The sequence below is a fragment of the Corapipo altera genome, unplaced genomic scaffold (genome assembly GCF_003945725.1).
Source record: "Corapipo altera isolate COAL_440 unplaced genomic scaffold, ASM394572v1 24, whole genome shotgun sequence".
NCBI classification, from domain to species: domain Eukaryota; kingdom Metazoa; phylum Chordata; class Aves; order Passeriformes; family Pipridae; genus Corapipo; species Corapipo altera.
In genome coordinates, this window is record NW_020884903.1 from 9582641 (window position 1) to 9601294 (window position 18654).

General features: G+C 39.6%; 1 protein-coding gene across 5 annotated transcripts in view; it reads left to right on the plus strand.

The window, feature by feature from the left end:
* ZNF407 (zinc finger protein 407) overlaps window positions 1–18654 on the plus strand; it is a 334117-nt gene that overhangs the window by 12508 nt on the left and 302955 nt on the right. For 4 of the 5 annotated variants that reach the window (XM_027650921.1, XM_027650926.1, XM_027650925.1 and 1 more), the window contains exon 2: window positions 13393–18213. In XM_027650921.1, the coding sequence (XP_027506722.1) occupies window positions 13428–18213 (4786 nt within the window). In that variant the 5' untranslated portion in view covers window positions 13393–13427. Of the gene's footprint in view, window positions 1–9505; window positions 9574–13392; window positions 18214–18654 lie in introns of those variants that run through there. The other variant, XM_027650923.1, reaches the window with a different exon arrangement.

Consider the following 18654-nt stretch of genomic DNA (forward strand, 5'->3'; position numbering starts at 1 on the left):
ATATATGGCATTACTTTTCAAATCCGTTTAAAGCACCTAAAGAAATATCTTGATTTTCAAATGCCCTATTCCCACTGAATTCAGTTGGATTTAGATGTTAGTATGTGAGTAATTTAAAACATAGATAGTGGAATTGGGATGCCTGGGTAAAAAGCTGGCTGGTAAAAAAGACCCAGAGAGTGGTGGTGAATGGAGTTATGTCCAGCTGGCAGCCTGTCACAGGGGGTGTTCCCCAGGGCTCGCTATTGGGGCCAGTCCTGTTAAATATCTTTATCAATGATCTGGTCAAGAGGATCAAGTACACCCTCAGTCAGTTTGCAGAGGAGACCATGTTGATCTGCTGGAGAGCAGGAAGGCTCTATAGAAGGATCCTGACAGACTGGATCGATGAGCTGAGGACACTTGTATGAGGTTGAACAGTGTGGAGTGCCAGGTCCTGCAGTTTGTCACAAGAATCCTGTGCAGGACTATGGGCTGGAGGCAGAGTGGCTGGAAAGTTGCTCATTGAAAAAGAACCTGGGGGGGCTGTTTGACAGTGGCTGAACATGATCCAGCAGTGTGTCCAAGTGGCCAAGAAGGCCAATGGCATCCTGGCTTGTTTCAGAAATAGTGTGGCCAGCAGGAGCAGGGCAGTGATTGTCCTCATGTACTTGGCACTGGTGAGGCCACACCTTGAATCCTGTGTTTAGTTTTGGTCCACTCACAACAGAAAGACGTTGAAGTGCTGGAGTGTGTTCAGAGAAGGGCAACGAAGCTGGTGAAGGATCTGGAGCACAAGTTGTTCAGGGAGTGGTTGAGGGAGCTGGGGTTGTTTAGCCTGGAGAAAAGGAGGCTCAGAGGAGACCTTATTGCTCTCTGCAACTACTTGAAAGGAAGTTCTGGCCAGGTGGGAGTCAGTCTCTTCTTCCAGGTAACAAATGATAGGACAACAGGAAATGGCCTCAAGTTATGACAAGGGAGGTTTAGGTTGGATATTGGGAAAAATTCCTCTACTGAAAGGGTTATTGAGCCCTGAAATAGGCTGCCGAGGAAAGTGGTGGAGTCACCATCCCTGAAGGTATTTAAAAAATGTGTGGATGTGGCACTGGAGGACATGGTTTAGTGATGAACTTGGCAGTACTGGGTTAATGATTGGACTCGGTGATCTTAATGGTCCTTTCCAATGTAAACAATTCTATGATTTTGTGATTTGGGAAGAGGGATAATTTTGAGTGGATTCATTAAAGAGGTATTTATTTTTTTTTTCCATTGTACATGCATCTAAGAATACTTACATCTCCTTAGCACAGTAGCACAGAATGAGATTGATGAGAAAAGTGTAATGGTTGTAATAAGATCCTTTGCATATTTATATTGCCGTGATTTGTGCTGTTACAGGGGTTTAAGCAGTAAAATCTTCTGTATTGTTTAGTATATAGAAATAATACCAGATATTAAGTCCTGTAAAAATGGTGCACTTGCTGCAAAATTTTAAATTGTTAAAAAAAAAAAAAGTAATTGTATTTTAAATTGTAAAATGGAATTTCAAGGGTCACTGTTGGAAGTGAATTCCTTTCCTGCTTCATGTAAAAAGCTAAATAATTTGGTGCTTTAGAATGAGGAAGGCTTCATAGCTGACAAAACAGAAGTTGCATTTGATTATCAAATATTTATGGAATTTACCAGAAAGTGAAAATCTGAATCATAGTTCTTGGGGAAAAATAAGATGTAATACTCAAGTCTGCTGGAAAATACATGATGGAACAGCACACTTAATATTAGGTTTCACTGTATAAGACATAAATGGACATTTTTTCTCCCATTATCTGTAAGCTTTAATTTTACACTATTGTTTCTTTTCCATTGATGATAACAGCTAGGAAAAGAAGTGCTATAGCATTTGTTAAAATTTCTCCCAGGGTGAACACTGGGAAAATGACTGTTGATGACTGAAACACAGGACTAAATATTCTTTTTACCCCCTGAGAAAGAAACAGGCTATGCCAGGACCCTTTGCTAAAGGCAGCAGCCCAAATGACTTGCAGTCCGCTTTCTATGCCCACATTGCTCCATGAGAGTAGCAGGCTGGCTCTCTGATGTGGCCTGCTCAGTTGACTGGGAGTGCAGTGCTGAAACCCTGCCCTTTCTGTGATGGGGAGATCTGACTTTTTGTCCTGGCTGCGCTTTGCTGTGATAAGTCACTATGCGGGTCACCCATAGGGGTGAGCTTGTGGTCCCTCAGATCCTGAAGGTGTTTGAGCTGGGCAACAGCTTGCTTAGTGATATGTCAATTTTTTCCTGCCAAGAAAGTGTTGGAGCAGGTGCAGTTTCTTACTCTAGCTTGGTCTCCAGGTACTTGCCTGTGGTTGCTAAAGAGTATGTTTTCTGTGTTCATTAAAACCTATTGATCTTAGGAAAGTTCATGGGATTGATTTCAACTTGGTGCTTTTCAGGGAATTAGTAGTATTTTTAGTAATAACACTCTCCTAATGTGTTCCTAAGAGAGAGTGATGATGTACTGAGGAAGTACAGAGCCCACACAATCAAGTTGCAGCTCTGACCCAACTCCTGAAGTCCCCTTGCCCAGGGAAGCACTGCACGGTCCTGCCGTGACCTCCCGTGATGCCAGAACTGTCTGGGAAGGGTCCAGTAACATGCTGTACTTCCTGCTCAGGAGGGCTTTGGGGAGCAGAAGGCCACACCTGGGGCCGCCAAGTTGACCTAGCACTTGTCTTCCCAATCTGCGGATGAGGAGGGCTGTGGCGTCACCCTCAACATGCCAGCCAATGGCCAGGTTAGCAGTGGCTCTGTGTGACTGCTGGGCCCTGGTGGGAGCTGTTGATATTGTGGGTGCTGACAGGAGATTTGAGTTTATGATAAACCAGCAACTGAAGGAAACAGTAGTCTTGTGTAGCTGTTAAACAGTGTGCTTCAAAATAGGGAGAGGGTTTTCGCGGACTGGATACTGAAGTAACAGAAATCTGTTACAGGTGCAGCTCTTAGAATAGAGTGAAGCTTCACAATTTTTGTAGAAATTAGGGAGGTAGTCCCCAGCGCAAATGTTCCTATTCTTACGCCCCATTCATGGAAATGCACTTGAACACATGTTCCTCACATGAATCCTGCTGCCACTGTGCACATGTTAAGGCATATCGCTGTTCTGGAAGGCTGCTGAATTTTAGGGACTGGTTCAGGTAAGCACCAAATTTTTTGCATTGAAACAAATAGACATGAAGGAAAATGGATACTGTTGACAAACAGTGGCATTTGAAACCTTCATGGTATTTGTTCCCAAAATATCAGTACTGTGAATGCTTTGGACTAGTAAATGGTGATGGTGGTGTCAGCAAGGGGCTGTTCTTTCTCTTCAATTCCTTCTCTCCTTAAGTTCTAGCTGCCTGGGACCCATTCTGGGAAGATATGGTTTCATTATGTGGGTTGCAGTACAAGATGGGTCTCTCTCTCCTGGGTAGCACTGCCTCCTCCCTCATTCACCTCCACTCTCCACCTGCTGACCAAGAGTGTGTTTTGTTGGAGAGAAGTGGGAGCTTGTTTGGCCTTTCAGCCTCTTTTTGATCCTCTGCTGGAGGAGGAGGGTTTCGTAGCTCCATGGCATAGCTCTAGTGAAGGGCTTGAGGATAGGGAAAAGAAGAGGCTCCACAATATACTGTAATAGTATCTCTTGACTGGTATCACAGACACCACAAAAGTCATTAATAATTTTTGTATTGTGTCATATTGCCAGTGCTTGAACTCACAATGCCACTGTCACGCTGGTGCGCCTCCCAGTGCTGTCTTATATTGGTCTCTATCTGCTGTATCTATCTATTCATCACAGACAGTAATGGAAATTAGAATAAAATTCAACTTTAACCCTCTGAACTGTGCAGAGTACAGAAGTATTTAAAAGGCCTGCAGTGACTACAGGTGAAGCATGGGTTTGTTCACCTGAAAGCAAATAACAGTTATTTATGAAGGAAGCCAGGCTTTGCACAGTTGTGCATGGCTTAAGTCTTAGTGGCGATCATCTAAGGTTTCTGGGGGAAAAAAGTTCCCCAATGGCAGCACTGTAGTGATTGCTTGCATGTATTACAAAGGAAAAAATGTGTGATTTGACGTGCAGATTTTCCTCTGCATGTTAAGGGTTTACCCTCTCCATAGCTGAGGTCTGTGTATAGGTGTCACCTTTTTATACTGATTTCTAATGATGGATATTAATTTATTTTTGTTAAGAGATCCAGTAACACAACGGAGGGAAGGCTGGTTTGTTGGCTTTGCTGAAGTGTGCTGGAGGACTGGCTGTGCTGGAGGGATTTGAGACAGACTGCTGAGTGCACCCTGGTGTGAGGCAGGGGGCTGCCACCATTATTCTCCCCCATCACCCTCTGCTTTACGTAAGCAACCGAGCTGGAAGATCAAAACAGAAAAAAAGTCTGTTTTTTATGTCTTACAGAGTTGAGCTGAAACACTTCCAGTGTGATCACTTCTGTTTCACTGAAAAGAAAAACAGGGTTTGTTTCTATTTTTTAATATGTTTATGTGTCTACCAGTAATACAGTAATCTGATATAGACAGACATATAAGTGTGTATATTCTCATGAACATCTCTTCTAATTGATAATGTCAGCTGTCATTTCTGTAGATATGCTTACCAATAGAACATGTGACACGTTTCTGTTGGTCTGCTTTTCTCAAATGAAATGCAATTAATTCCTTGTTTGAAGTGGCCACCAGGTGTCATCAGAATGCTTTTATTTTTATTAACTTCTTTTCTTTAGAAGCATATGTACACTATGTATTCTTTTCTGGAAACTTTGTTAACCTATCACACAAAAAATCCAAGGTCTTTATGTTACCTATTCATGGAAAAAGGCACACAGCTTTCAACCAAACTTCTTAAATAGGCAGCAGATGAGGAAAACAGGATGCACAACACTGAGAAGCATGTGCCTATATACACAGATTACTACACACATTCCTTCCCCAGTAATTTAAATGGTGATAAATACAGTAAGCTAAACCATGTGGGCCAGACTTGCCTTAGTAGAATGTTATTAAAGAGCTACAGGCAAGGCAATTAACATGATTAGACAGAAAATACAAGTATTTAAAACATTTTAAATTTCCCTTTCTACTTTCTGCCATCTTCTTCCCTTGATGTCTTTTTCTACAGTTTTTGTGTCCTGACTTCACACTGAATGTATTTGATTTTGCTATTTATTAAAATTTTTAAAAATTTAATACTTATTTTATTTATCTACGAATTTTTGGCGTACTTACATTAATTAATTTAATCCTTGCTTTACTAATACCTTAATTAATACAGCCTACCTTAATTTTTTTTTTTTCCTTCTTCCCTGGAAGAAAAAACTTGCAGTTTCTTCCAGTTTTTATTTCTTCAGCTCAAAACAAGGGTTCTTGGTTCTCAGTGAGCAGAGAGCTGGCCATCTGTGTTGGCCTGTTCACCCTTTTCAACCTGCTCAAGCTGAGTTAGTAGACAAATGTATTCCAGGCTGTGATGATGGAGGCCTCTTGTTGCTTTCTGGGTGATATGATAGTATTAAAGAAGGGGCCAACAAAACTATCCTTTTTTCTCTTTTGGTTTTAATTTTGAGCAAAGTTTGATGGAAATTTGGTAAGTCTTCACAAATGTTAAACACCAGAATAGCCTCCAAGGAAATTCATACACCTTATGTCTTAAAGGAAAAAAGAGTCTGGGCGTCTAGGAGCAGGTTTCTAGGGTAAAATTTTCTGGAGTAAAAGTTAGCAAGTAGCAGCAATTTCAACTTACTTTTATCTTTTACTTCCAAAGTGCAGGAAGAAGTTAAGACTTCCAACATTTCTTTTTCAGGTGGCAGTGATAGTGCCTACGTATTTTCTCTGATAATTCTGGTGTGGTCCGCTGCATGTGGGAAGGTACTACAGCCAGCAGTAGAAATGGATTCAATTTGCATTTTACTTTTTGCTTCTCTCTAGTTTTAATTGGTGTAGTTGGTGAGAATTGCATCTTGCCTGAAACCATGTCATTTGGAAAATTCCCACAAACTGCAGGACTTATTACTGTATGTGAAAAATGAATATTTCTTTCCTGGGAGTTTCTTTCCTGGACCTGATGAACTCTCTAAAGTAAAGTGTTTTGAGAATACTTATAAAGTCCTTTTCATAAATAAATGTCACAGTGCTATATGAATGCAGTCTTTCTTGGATCCTCAGAAGTTTGTATTGAATATTTTTATTGCTATTGTTATATGTATAGCTTGCCGTGGAAACAGGCAGAATTCTTTGAATTTAAAATTCAAAATAAATGGACCTTTTTAAATTTTCAAAAACTGAAAATCTGGAGGTTACTTAACAATTTTTAGGAGATACTAGTGCATATCCTCTCATTCTCTGTCTTGGATATACATACCTATTGATTCTGACAGCACTTGAAATGAATGTATATCCATGTCTGTCTTTTTTGACTTCCTCTTCAAAGCTGATCTAGTCAGTGGTTACTGCTGCATTTAGCAGCATTTGGCTCTTTCTGAAATGAGTGGATGACAAACTAGGGAGCCTTCCCTTTTAATATTTTTGCTTTTTTGGTTTTTGATATGAATTAAAGAATATGTTCCTTATGCCAGGAATTCACAAGAACTTCCTTTATGTTGCCAATTTCTGCCCGCCAGGAAGGACTTTGAGTGGTTTGGAAGCAGAAGCAAGCAGCATGTGAGTAGTATTGCAGGGTGTGTTTCCCCATGATGCCGTTAGAGTTCTTTCTAGTGGCTCTGAGGAAATGAAGTTAATGGGTGCAGATAACTCACCATTTTTGGTGATACACAGGTGATGACTATCAGGGGGCTTTTTATTTTGTTACTTAAACTGTTGTGGATAGATCTATGTGGAAATTTCGAATTCTTTAGTCTTGGGAGTCTGCAGCTTGTTTGGAAGTCTCCTGTGGTGATTTTGCTATCCTAGGAAAAGGAGTGGCTTTACATGGAAAGCAGGCTTATGATGCAAAGCTCAAAGTTCCAGCATTTTTGAGCTTCAAGGGAAAACAAATATTCGTAATGGATAGTATCAAATACTCCTCAGAAAATGGTGATTTTGTTCCATTTGAACCAACAACCATATTGTCTCCTGCATTCCATTATTAAGGAGACTGTTAGCTTGGATTAGTCTCTCTGAAGGGAGTGAGGTAACTTTGTAAGGCCATGAGACAGATGTATGATTTGATTTAGGAAGGATGTTACGCCCCTGAGAAGATGCTTATTTGACACAGAGGTTGTATGTTGAGATGAATTCACATTCAGTTTTGTGCAGGCTACTTAAGGAGCTTATTAAAATGATTTTACTTCATTGTATCTATGATTTCATTAAAAGAATTAATTGTCTGAAAAGGAGAATTTTTACTGGAAAAAAAACGAAACTGTTTTCCATATGTTACATCCTTTACAAACACTGCAGATTGGGCATTGAATACTTGGAGACAATAGTACTGTGACTGAGAAGTGCTTTGGGATTAGCATAACAAATAATAATTAAAAAAGGAAGTAGAATTTAGTACTTGTAAATGTACTCTCTTTGGGTTCTTCTGTACACATCCCTACCCCTTCCCTTGGCATGTGACCAAAAAGAGAAGTAAATAAAATTGTATTGAGCATCAAGTTAAGGAATGCTATAGTTTATTACAGGTTTATGGATCATCACTAAATTGCTTGTCCTTTTGATCTTAATTTAAGATTACTAATTTCGAAATTTTATTTGAGGATTAGGGCAAAGCAGGTCTTACATTGAAAAGCTGAACTGCACTGTCTCTACCTTTTGGTATAGATACATCATATATTGTTCTTTTGGACCAGCAGAAAAAAATTAGAACACTCAACTAAAATGCTCTCTACTTCCATCATAGAAGAGCTTCTGTCCACAAATGACTGATGCTTGTGTATAGAACTGTAGCAGACACTATATCAATATACAAAAAAGCTTTGTACAAAGAATACAAAATCTGCATTGTTATCAGGTAAAAAATGGTGGTGGCAGCTCAAGAAGTGCTATTTTTTGATTTTTTTTTGTATTTTCTTCTTTAGAGGTAGTGAGATGGTGCTGAATTTTGACTGTGGGGTATCTTTTAAATTAGTTTAAATATTGAAACAAAAGCTCCATGATTCTGATGATTTGGAAATCCCAAGGGATGAAAGAGGAGGATCTTTAGCTGTATTGGTTTATGTGACATAGCCGAATTACTATGTATTATATACTTGCAATTTAAGAATGTGTGTCTCCTAATATATTCGGTTAAGATTTGGATATTTGGACTATGAAATGTAATATACGTAACATAAACATTTTGCTTTTGAAGATCTTAAAAACATGTTTCACTTCTTTCAGATATTTAGAATCTTACTGACGAAAAGCATTATGTTATAGCGCCTGTTTCCAGTAGAATTACTGAGCTCAGCTTTTTCTGCACAAAAATTTTTAGGTCACAACAGGTTTCTTTCCAAAACTCAGGAACAGCAGTGTGCTGCAAAGAACCTTAAAATGCATTAGGTAATGTATGACTGTCTCCAAGCAGAAGAATTTGTTAACCTGAAGCTAATGTGGCAAATTAATTTTTGGTCATATCTTTTAAGAATCTGTTCAGCTATACTTGATTTATATGAACATTAACAAAAGATTTATGTTACAAGAAGTCAACCCACTTTTGAGCTAGAACAGCTTCATTTTGAACATCAAATACCATGTTAAAGAGAGTGCTGTTTGACAGAACTGGCTTTTAAACTATGGAAATACTGAAGATTTGGCTGCTGTCTGCTTAGCTTGGGTTTGATCCTGTGCTCTGGTCTTCTGCTGTCTTGTACCTGGCAATACCATCAACAAGTACTTGTTACTTGTAAAAATGTAACCAGATGATGCTTTAGAAGATGAGAGCTTGCATCTTGCGTTGTTTTTAGTCTTGTTGGTCCATGAATAAGGCAGTTCAAGAGCTATTCTTCCCTACTCCTACTGCTGTGCAAGTTTGCCAGCATTACATTGCTATGAAAAGGCTTACTCAGTCATCCTAATAAGTAGGAGTTAGACTTAAGCATGTGCTTAAACTGCTGTGGCTGCAGGGGGTTACTTGTTACATCTAGAGTGTTCTCTAGATGCTTTGGGATTAGCATAACAAATCTCTAATGTTCTTAGATTAATTTAATGAAATTCCAGATGCTGATTCTTCGCTTGTGATGATGATCCCTGTGCCAGACTCAGGTTTGATCCAACATTAATTTTGTAAAAAGAAACCCATTTAACCATATATCGGTCACTGTGACTGCAGACTTTGAGTGCTGTTGATGCCTTCTGTACTGCATTGGTTCCTCTATATTATACCATTATATATATATATAGATATATATAATACCAACTGCAGGCTAGCCCTTAGTTAGTGTGGTGGCTTTGATGAGAGCAGATGTGAATTGGCTTAGGCAAGCAGAGGATTAGGACCACCCAGATTTATGACCACTTTATTCTTTGCCATTGTCCTCCTACCTTGTGGCAAATCTGGGAAGAGGCTTTTCGGAGAGAAGCTTACAGCAGAGGAAGGCTCCTTTTGCCTACAGGAGGCTTATGGTATGTTGAATGCTTTTTCAAGTAGTGATAATCATTCATGCAATAAATCCATGCAGGAAGGAGCCCACAGCTCCCTTTGGGTGTGAGGCACAACTCTGCCATCAAAGAAGCTGAAGTATGTGCTGCTGAAATTGTGTTAGAGGCACAGCAGTGTTAACTAAGCAAAGATTGTAGCAGGAGACATGGTTCAGTGCTGTGGTCTAGATCTTGTGTGAGATGTGGAGAACTGACCAGAGCTCAGCAAATTGCTGACTATGGTACAGCAAAAGTAGTGACGGTAGCCATTAAGTGTCTATCTCAGATGTATTCTTGTCCTAAAGGCAACTTTAAGAGAGAGCTAATAGAAATTAAAGGCTATTTAATTCCGTAAATTAATTAATATAGGAGTAATTTTAGAGAAACAGCAGCAACCACTGTTGTTTCCTTTCATAGAGAATTCTTTCTGGATTATGGTTTCATAGAATCATAGAATAGAATCATAGAATCAGCTGGGTTGGAAGGGACCTTCGAGATCATCAAGTCCAACCCTTGATCCACTACCACCGTGGTTACTAGACCACGGCACTAAGTGCCACATCCAGTCTCTTTTTAAAAATCTCCAGGGACGGAGAATCCACCACTTCCCTGGGCAGCCCATTCCAATGTCTGACCACCCTCTCTGTAAAGAAATTCTTTCTAATATCTAACCTAAACCTCCCCTGGCACAACTTGAGACCATGCCCTCTTGTCTTGCTGATAGTTGCCTGAGAAAAGAGACCAACCCCCACCTGGCTACAACCTCCTTTCAGGTAGTTGTAGAGAGTGATGAGGTCTCCCCTGAGCCTCCTCTTCTCCAGGCTGAACAACCCCAGCTCCCTCAACCTCTCCTCATAGGACTTGTGCTCGAGTCCCTTCACCAGCCATGTTGCCCTTCTCTGGACCTGTTCCAGCACCTCAATGTCCTTCCTGAACTGAGGGGCCCAGAACTGGACACAGTACTCGAGGTGTGGCCTCACCAGCGCTTGGTGCAGATGCAGGCTCCCACACCGTGATATTATGACACACATTATATGGAGGTGGGACAGAGGCAAATCTAACTCTGGGAAGCGTGTGCGGAAACTCAGATGTGAGGTAGCAATGAAATTGGTAAAAGTGTATCATTAATTGTTGCCACACCTAGCCTGCTGTGCAGCTGAGGAGCCTTGATAATGCCTACTAGTTGTGGGGGTAGATGTGAGAGAGTTGACTTAATTAGGAATACTGCCTATAAATGGAACAGAGTCCATCCATGGTCTGCCTGCTAGGAGTTTGTCATGAAATGAAGGCAGAGATGATTGCCTACATTTACTGCTGACTTGGAGAATTGGGAGAATTAGGCAAGAAGTCTGGGGTGTAAAGCTCCTTAGCATATTTGTATTACATATGTGACTATTTTATTTTCATGCTGAAGTTATTGGCAGCACCTATGAGATTTATGGTTTGCATTTTTCACTTGTCTAGCAACTAGTTTGTAGTTCTGACTACAAATGGTTTACAAAGATAAAATATAGGAAATACTTTTTTTTTTCCTAAGCACTTGAAAAATCCATAATTGATGCAATACAGTTGAGTGGAAGACAGACTGGACACCAGAACTGTGATTGTGATCTGAGCACAGAGCAGGATGAACTTTTATTGAAGAGTTTGTGAAAAAATGCCAAGAAACCAGGCTAAACCTGCAGAGACTGTATGCAGATAATCAACCATGTTTCTTAGATGTGTGAGTGGCTGGTGGAGGTGAGCTGAATTTGCATGGGAGTGGCAGAAAAGGCCACACTTTTGTTGATGGAGAAACATCTAATTATCCTGATACAAGCTTTGATAGTGGAAATGTTCAATATCAGTATTAGTTCACTGCTGGACAAGTTTTCTGATAAATCTTATGGTCTTAGAGGAAAGTATCTTATAAAGAAGATGGAGAATTGGTTTGAGATTGCAAATTGTCATGTACAGCAAAAAAACCCCCTGCTGTTCTTCCCCAGGCCATGCAAGGGAAGAGTAGTCAGGTCTCAGTGGTAGGGTGGGAACCTGCAGTGGAGGTGCAGCGAGGGAAGGGACCCACGGCTGCTGTGTGCAAACATTTAAGCATGAACTGGTGGCACTGATCACTGAAGTAACTTGATATTTTGCAAGTTATATAAATAAACCAGTACTGCAGTTAAACAACATAATTTTAATCCAGTCTTTTTTTCTGTATCCCAAACAGTGCTCATAAACCTTTTTGGGGTAAGCTTGCACTTCAGAGGCTTCTCTGGTCTTGCTATTATTTGCTTTAGTGTTTTTGAACATACAATATGCTGACTGAGCTGAGAATATAGATCTGACTGTTTTAATTCTTACTAATTGTGATAGTTCCTCTCATGGTTTAGTGAACAAAGAAAAACAATAGTGTATAAGAATCAGAAAACTACGTTTAGAGGAGCAATATTGTGATCCCACAAAAGGCTATTGTGATCTGGAGGTGGTTGTTCTCTTGTTATTTAGGTGTAACTAGCTTGGTATGGGTTTGGTCAGTGCTTTAGCTCAATGAGCAACCTACAGTTGAAAAACTGTTCAATGTATTCAACTAATGTGCACTCAATTCCTTAGGGGCTGTCCATAAATTATTCTTAAGCAGAAAACACTTTTTTACTTCCCTCGTCCAACTAATTTGAATGTATTTTCTCAGTTTAATCCTTTCTTACTTTGTCCTCAAAATTAAGCATAATTATTTTTTTTAGCATGTACTTGAATGGGTTTTTGTACCCTACGTTATCTGTATCAACATTGCAATTACTTAAGCTTGTCAGGAAGTACTTACAGTTGTGGTCATGGCCTCATTCAGTGAGTAACTGAACAAAAAACCGAATACTTGGATCTGAAACAAATTGATGTTTAAATCATAGTGTAAAGCACATAGATAAACATTTAGTATTTAATCATCTGTTAAAATGAAATGCATTTTCAATTCTCAGTTGCTTCATATCAAAATGAAAAGGTAATAAATGTCAAGATTTGATTTCCCACCCCCATCCCTCTTAAAAACTGTGTTGGTAGCATCAGTTTTCTAGTGGTGACATCTTTTTGGGAACAGGAAGGTCACACTGGACAGTTGAGCCAAAGCTTTTGGTAGCTGGATTTGGATGGTTGGGTTTCAAAGGTGCTGCGCTTTTCTGCACTGCTATTTCATGACTTTTTTTTCTCCTCCTTCCTCCACAGTTGGGAAATGAAATTTTACAGGGTATTTTAGGAATGATGAGATGATACTTGCGGCATAATCTTTTAGAATATGGCTCTATTTGTGTTTTCCCTCTTCGGCAGGTAATCTAAGCCAAGGAAGAAAAGCAAGCTGCATACTTACAGTGTTTAACGTTTATGTTGACTTTATTTTGTTTGTTGTTGCATAATTCTTATAAGTCATGATTATTTCCTCCTTGGAGCTTTTAAATTTGGGAACCTGCATTTCTAGTTCCGGAACAGTTAAACAATCCATGACCAGTTCCCTGAAAGCTTTTAGTATTTTGTGCCCAAAATATGCTTGCAGAAACAAGGTCAGGCTTGTCTGCCCGAGTTTAAGTATGTAGTAGATTACTTGATTACACAAAAACTATTGCATCTGGTGCTTGCTCACATGGTGCTCATCACAGTGAGAGCCCTGTAACCAAGTGCCTAGAAGGTGGTTTAGATACCATGCTGAAAATGTAGCCTCATATCTCTCATTGTATCTTTCTTTCTGCCATGATTTTAATTTTCTATACTGCAGGAGTTTTTTCAACTTTTGATTGTGCATAAAAGACTAATAATAACTATTTCGTTTTGTAGGTACAAAGCCAAATGATCTACAATTGATAATATCAATGTTAAGGATGGATGAGGAGGAAAATAAGAAGAGAGATGATGTTGATGAGAATTTACAAGTTGAGTTGACAGAAGAATCCTCCAGAAATACATCAGGAGAAAATGCTGAATGTGACTCTTCATCTCAGCAGAAAACAAGGCTTATATCAGATGAAGTGTTCGAGGACCTTGAAAAGAAAGGAAAAGAGAATGGCACAAACAAAAGAGCGCTGTCAGGATCACCAAACCTGGATGTTGTTGAAGCAGACAAACCTGAAAATGTCTCCAGAAAAAGAAAGCAGAGTTCTTCAGAAGACATGAAAGATAGTGGAAGGAAATTACAAAAAGTTTTAGCTGGAGAAGCAGATAGTCTGATAGCTGGAGCTGTAAAGAAGGAAGGAGTCACCAGTTGTCCGGGTAGTGACATATTTAATTCAGATATCCTGTGCCTACATTACGATTTCAGATGTGCTGATGATGATTCCATTCACAAGGAAAATAAACATTCGCAAGAGGTGTCAGCTACTGTTCCTGATAAGTTTTCTTCTTCAGAAGACATCAGTGGTGTCTGTACAGTTGGAAACATAGAGAAAGATCTTAAAGGCAAAATAAGTGATGAGGGTTTACCTTCCTCCTCTGATATGGAAAAACATAAACATTTAGAGAGCCTCTCTAAACCATCAAAAGAGCAAATACGCCCTCATGGCAGTTGCATAGATGAATGTGGTTCAGTGCATATGCATGTTAAGCGACATGAGAAATCCAAGATCTTTTGTTGTGAACTTTGTGGTTTTCAGAGTGCTGAAGAGAGTCTCCTGAATTCTCATTTCCTTGGCAAGACTCATCTTCGACGCCAAAATCTTGCTGCACGGGGAGGTTTTGTACAGATATTGACAAAAAAATCCTTTAAAAACCAACAGTCTACTGCAACCGAAGACAGGAAAGTCAGAGCAAAACTTGGGACCAATAAATTACAGACAAGAACTGCTGATGCAAAAGAATTAAGTGTTTGCACTACACTGAAAGGCTCAAAAGTAAGCTTGCCTAAACAAAATGATGGCAGTGAACTTGTTGAAATGATACCATCTTCAAATACTCCCACTGAAAAAACAGATACTATGACAGAAGAAACATTGCTTTCTTCTGGTATACGAGGAAATGATGAAGTTCATACTGAAAAACTAGAAATACCGGGACCATCAGAAAATATCTTGCAGAAAACAGAATTCCCTCTAACTACCAAAAAGCCACTTAACAGTTTACACAGGACAAGGAGATTTAATAGACTGAAACATAAAAGAAACGTTCTCCTGTTAAGGTCTCCATTTGGACAGAGCAGATCTTTCAGATTAAAAAGGCAGGTTAAAAGAAGGTACAGCTTGTTGGGCAATAGTAAGAGAGACAAGTCTGAAACTCGGAGAGTACACATACAGCATATTTCCAGCACGCAGCTTAAACCTGGTGATTCAAGTCCTATGTCACATACAGAATTAGAAACTGATGCTAAAAGTAATTGCAATGCTACTGCAGAAATTCAAGATCTTACTGAAGATAAGCCAAATACCCTTTCTTCTAGCACTGCAGGTGCTAAAGATTCTGATGTTAAACTTACTGCTGATCATGGTACTCTCCATACTTGTATGGATTGTGGTCATGTTTTTCAGAACAGAGGAAGTTTGGAAACTCATGTTGCGAAGCTTCATACAAAAAGGGTCCAGTTTCATTGTCAGATGTGTAGCTATTCATCTGGAGTCAGGGAAGACATGAAGCAGCACTGTCAGGACAGTAAACACCAGATGGGTGATTGTAGCTTTAATTGTGAGCTCTGTTCATTTAGCACCTTGAACGTGATGAACCTTCAAAGCCATATGAGTGAAGTGCATAATATGTCCCATAGTTGTCCAACTTGCATTCTTTTTTTTCAATTGGAAGAAGAGCTGATAAATCATCAAAAAAATGAGAAACACAATGGTTCATTATTTCAGCAAGCTACTCCATTGAGTAACAGTGATCAGACCTTGCAAGTGGTAACTTACACTGACTCAGTATCAAATAATAGCCAAAGACTTGCGAGTGAAATGGAAGTATCAATGCAAGCAAAAACTCCAGACTCTTCCTTCATAAGTCATAGAAATGAACTAAAGCATTCTGTTCTGAATAAAACCCAATTTCAATGTAAAAAGTGTTTTTATAAGACAAGATCTTCCACAGTTCTTACAAGGCACATAAAACTCCGACATGCACAAGAATATCACTTCCTTTGCAAAGCATGTAATCTTTACTCACTGAGTAAGGAAGGAATGGAGAAGCATATCAAAAGAAGCAAACATCTTGAAAATGCCAGGAAAAACAACATTGGACTACGTTTTGAAGAATGTATTGTAAAGGTTTGTGTTGGTGTTGGCGGTATTAAACCAGTGGTGGATACTTCCGTTTCTGGGAGCGGAAATACTCAGTTAGATAAAGAAATTATACATGTTTCATCCTCTTCTGTAGAAACCATATCAAGAAATAAGGAAGTTGTTCCACTTGATCAAAGGATTGGTGAAAATGAGTTGGTTTTAGCTAATGCACCCAAAAGAGGAAAACTGAAAGGCGCTATTTCTAGGACCTGTACCCATTGTGGTCTCTTGGCCTCCAGTGTTACTAATTTGACTGTTCACATCAGGCGAAAGCATAGTCATCAGTACAGCTATTTGTGTAAGGTTTGCAATTATTACACTGTAACCAAAGGAGATATGGAACGCCACTGTGCAACCAAAAAACACAAAAGTCGTGTTGAAATAGAAGGATGTGGAAAACAGAACTCGGAGATCATCGTTAGCCCTGAAGGAGGTAATTTTGAATCCATGATCAAGAAGGTTAACAGCCCCATGACTGCCTTGTATGAACATGTTGAGGATGGTGGCCAGTCACCAGATTTGGAAAATTCTGTCTTAGACAATCAGGAAGTTGAGCGAGGAGATACTGAGTTAAAAGTTATAAATGCCAGTAGGCTGCCAGATTTGCAGCCTGCTACCAATCCATTAAATATAAACCAACGTGTACCTCTGGAACCAGCGAGGGTTGCTCAAGATGGTGACCCAAGATTCCAGCGAAGAGCAATGGGTGCAAATGACAACAAGTGTGTACACTGCAACTTCATTGCTCATTCTGCTGCTTCTTTAGAGCTGCATGTGAAGCGAAAACATACAAAACAATTTGAATACTACTGCATGGCTTGTGACTACTATGCTGTTACTCGCAGAGAGATGATTAGGCATGCAGCAACAGAGAAACATAAAATTAGAAGAGAATCTTATGTTTATTCTTCTTCCGGGGAGGAAGCAAATACAGCAAATATTGCTAAAGAAGGCACTGCTTTGCCTCAGGAGGAGAACCATCACAGCACAGGAGAACTGAAAACTGTTTCAGGTGAAACAGAATGTGCCAATGATGCAGCACAAGGTGATCATATGAGTAAAAGCTTGACTGCGTGTACTGTCTTAGATGAAAATACATCTCCAGGAACCCCTAAAGATGTCAGTTCCCAAAATGCAGTAGGAGATGAACTTGATGGGGAGTCTAAAAATGGAGGAGAAAACCTTTTTTGTGAAGGATTCCAGCAAACACCTCAGAAAGATAAAGTTGCTGCACTTTCCAAGGAAGTATCAGTTCAAGAAACAGGTACTTGTGAGGTGCAGAAAAGGAAGCGTGGCCAGGAGCTGCTTAACTCAGATGATGATTGCACTGCAGAAAATCAAAATAGATCAAGCAACACAAACTTGAATTCAGGAAAAGGTGAGGAAAGCTTGGAAGAAAATAGTGAAAACCCTGAAGTGGAGTGTAGAAACAAAGACAGTCTCAAAATAAAATCACTGAAGAAAAATAACCCACTTATGCTAAGTCTTCCAGAAACAAGTAGTGCAGTAGAGCAATCAAATTTTTCTGGAAACACTGGAGAAATGGTACAAAATATGCATAGTTTAGATGGTGACAGAAGTTTCAGAGAGGATCCTACTGGGGAGGAGGAAGAAGCCCTTATGGAAGCACAACATGAAGCTGAAGTAACTATAAATAACAATGTTTGGGAGGCAGATGGCTCAACAGCTGAAGGCATGCAAGAAAGTAGTAATGAGCCTTTAGGAACAATTATCAGTGGTGATGATAAAGGAAAGGCAACACAAAATTTTGGCAAGTTTGATTCTTCTATAGTAAGGTTAAAAAGTCATCAGGATGGGGAGGCCACTGACCAGTCTGCAGAAGGACAGGTGCCGGGTGCAGTGAAAGCTAATGAGCTCACCACGAAAGCAGACACTTCACCAAGTGGTGGGAAAAAGAAGAAGTCAGAAGGAATTTCCCTTGGGGAATCGACACGTATTCGCTGTGATGACTGTGGTTTTCTAGCAGATGGTTTGAGCGGACTAAATGTTCACATAGCCATGAAACATCCTTCAAAGGAAAAACATTTTCATTGCTTACTTTGCGGAAAATCATTTTACACGGAGAGCAACCTTCACCAGCACTTGGCCAGTGCTGGGCACTTGCGAAATGAGCAGGCAAGTGTGGAGGAGCTGCCTGAAGGAGGCGCAACCTTTAAGTGTTTGAAGTGCACGGAGCCCTTCGATTCGGAGCAAAGCTTGTTTCTCCACATCAAAGAGCAACATGAAGAGCTGCTGCGCGAAGTGAATAAATACATTGTGGAAGACACTGAGCAAATAAACAGGGAGAGGGAAGAGAACCAAGGCAATGTCTGCAAGTATTGTGGGAAGATGTGTAGAAGTAGCAATTCCATGGCCTTCCTAGCTCACATCCGTACCCATACAGGTATGGAATACTCTCTTTGCAAGTGGTCTCTTTCAAAGAGAGTGACTTATGCCATTGTTCTTTTTCTGCTTGTTAATTTCTTTAACATTTCTTATGAACTGGCATTTGTATTGCCTGATGAGCCCCTGATGAAATTCAAAATTACCTAAAGGGGTATGAAAATACACTAATCAAGGGGCAGAAAATATAAGAACATTTTAAGTGCAGTCACCCTTCTGCTTTTTGTTTCATATAGAGAGATTTTCGTCATTTTAATCTAAATTGTAACCAGTGAGTGGTTCTTAATTTTATGTAATGACATGATGATGTTTGAGAGAACAGTTAGTTGGTTTTCTAATTTTCTCTTCCTTGCACTTGTTTAATATCCAAATTGTTTATTTAATTTCAATTCAATGAAACTTTCAGCCTTACATAATGTTTCAGGCTAGACATTTTATATTA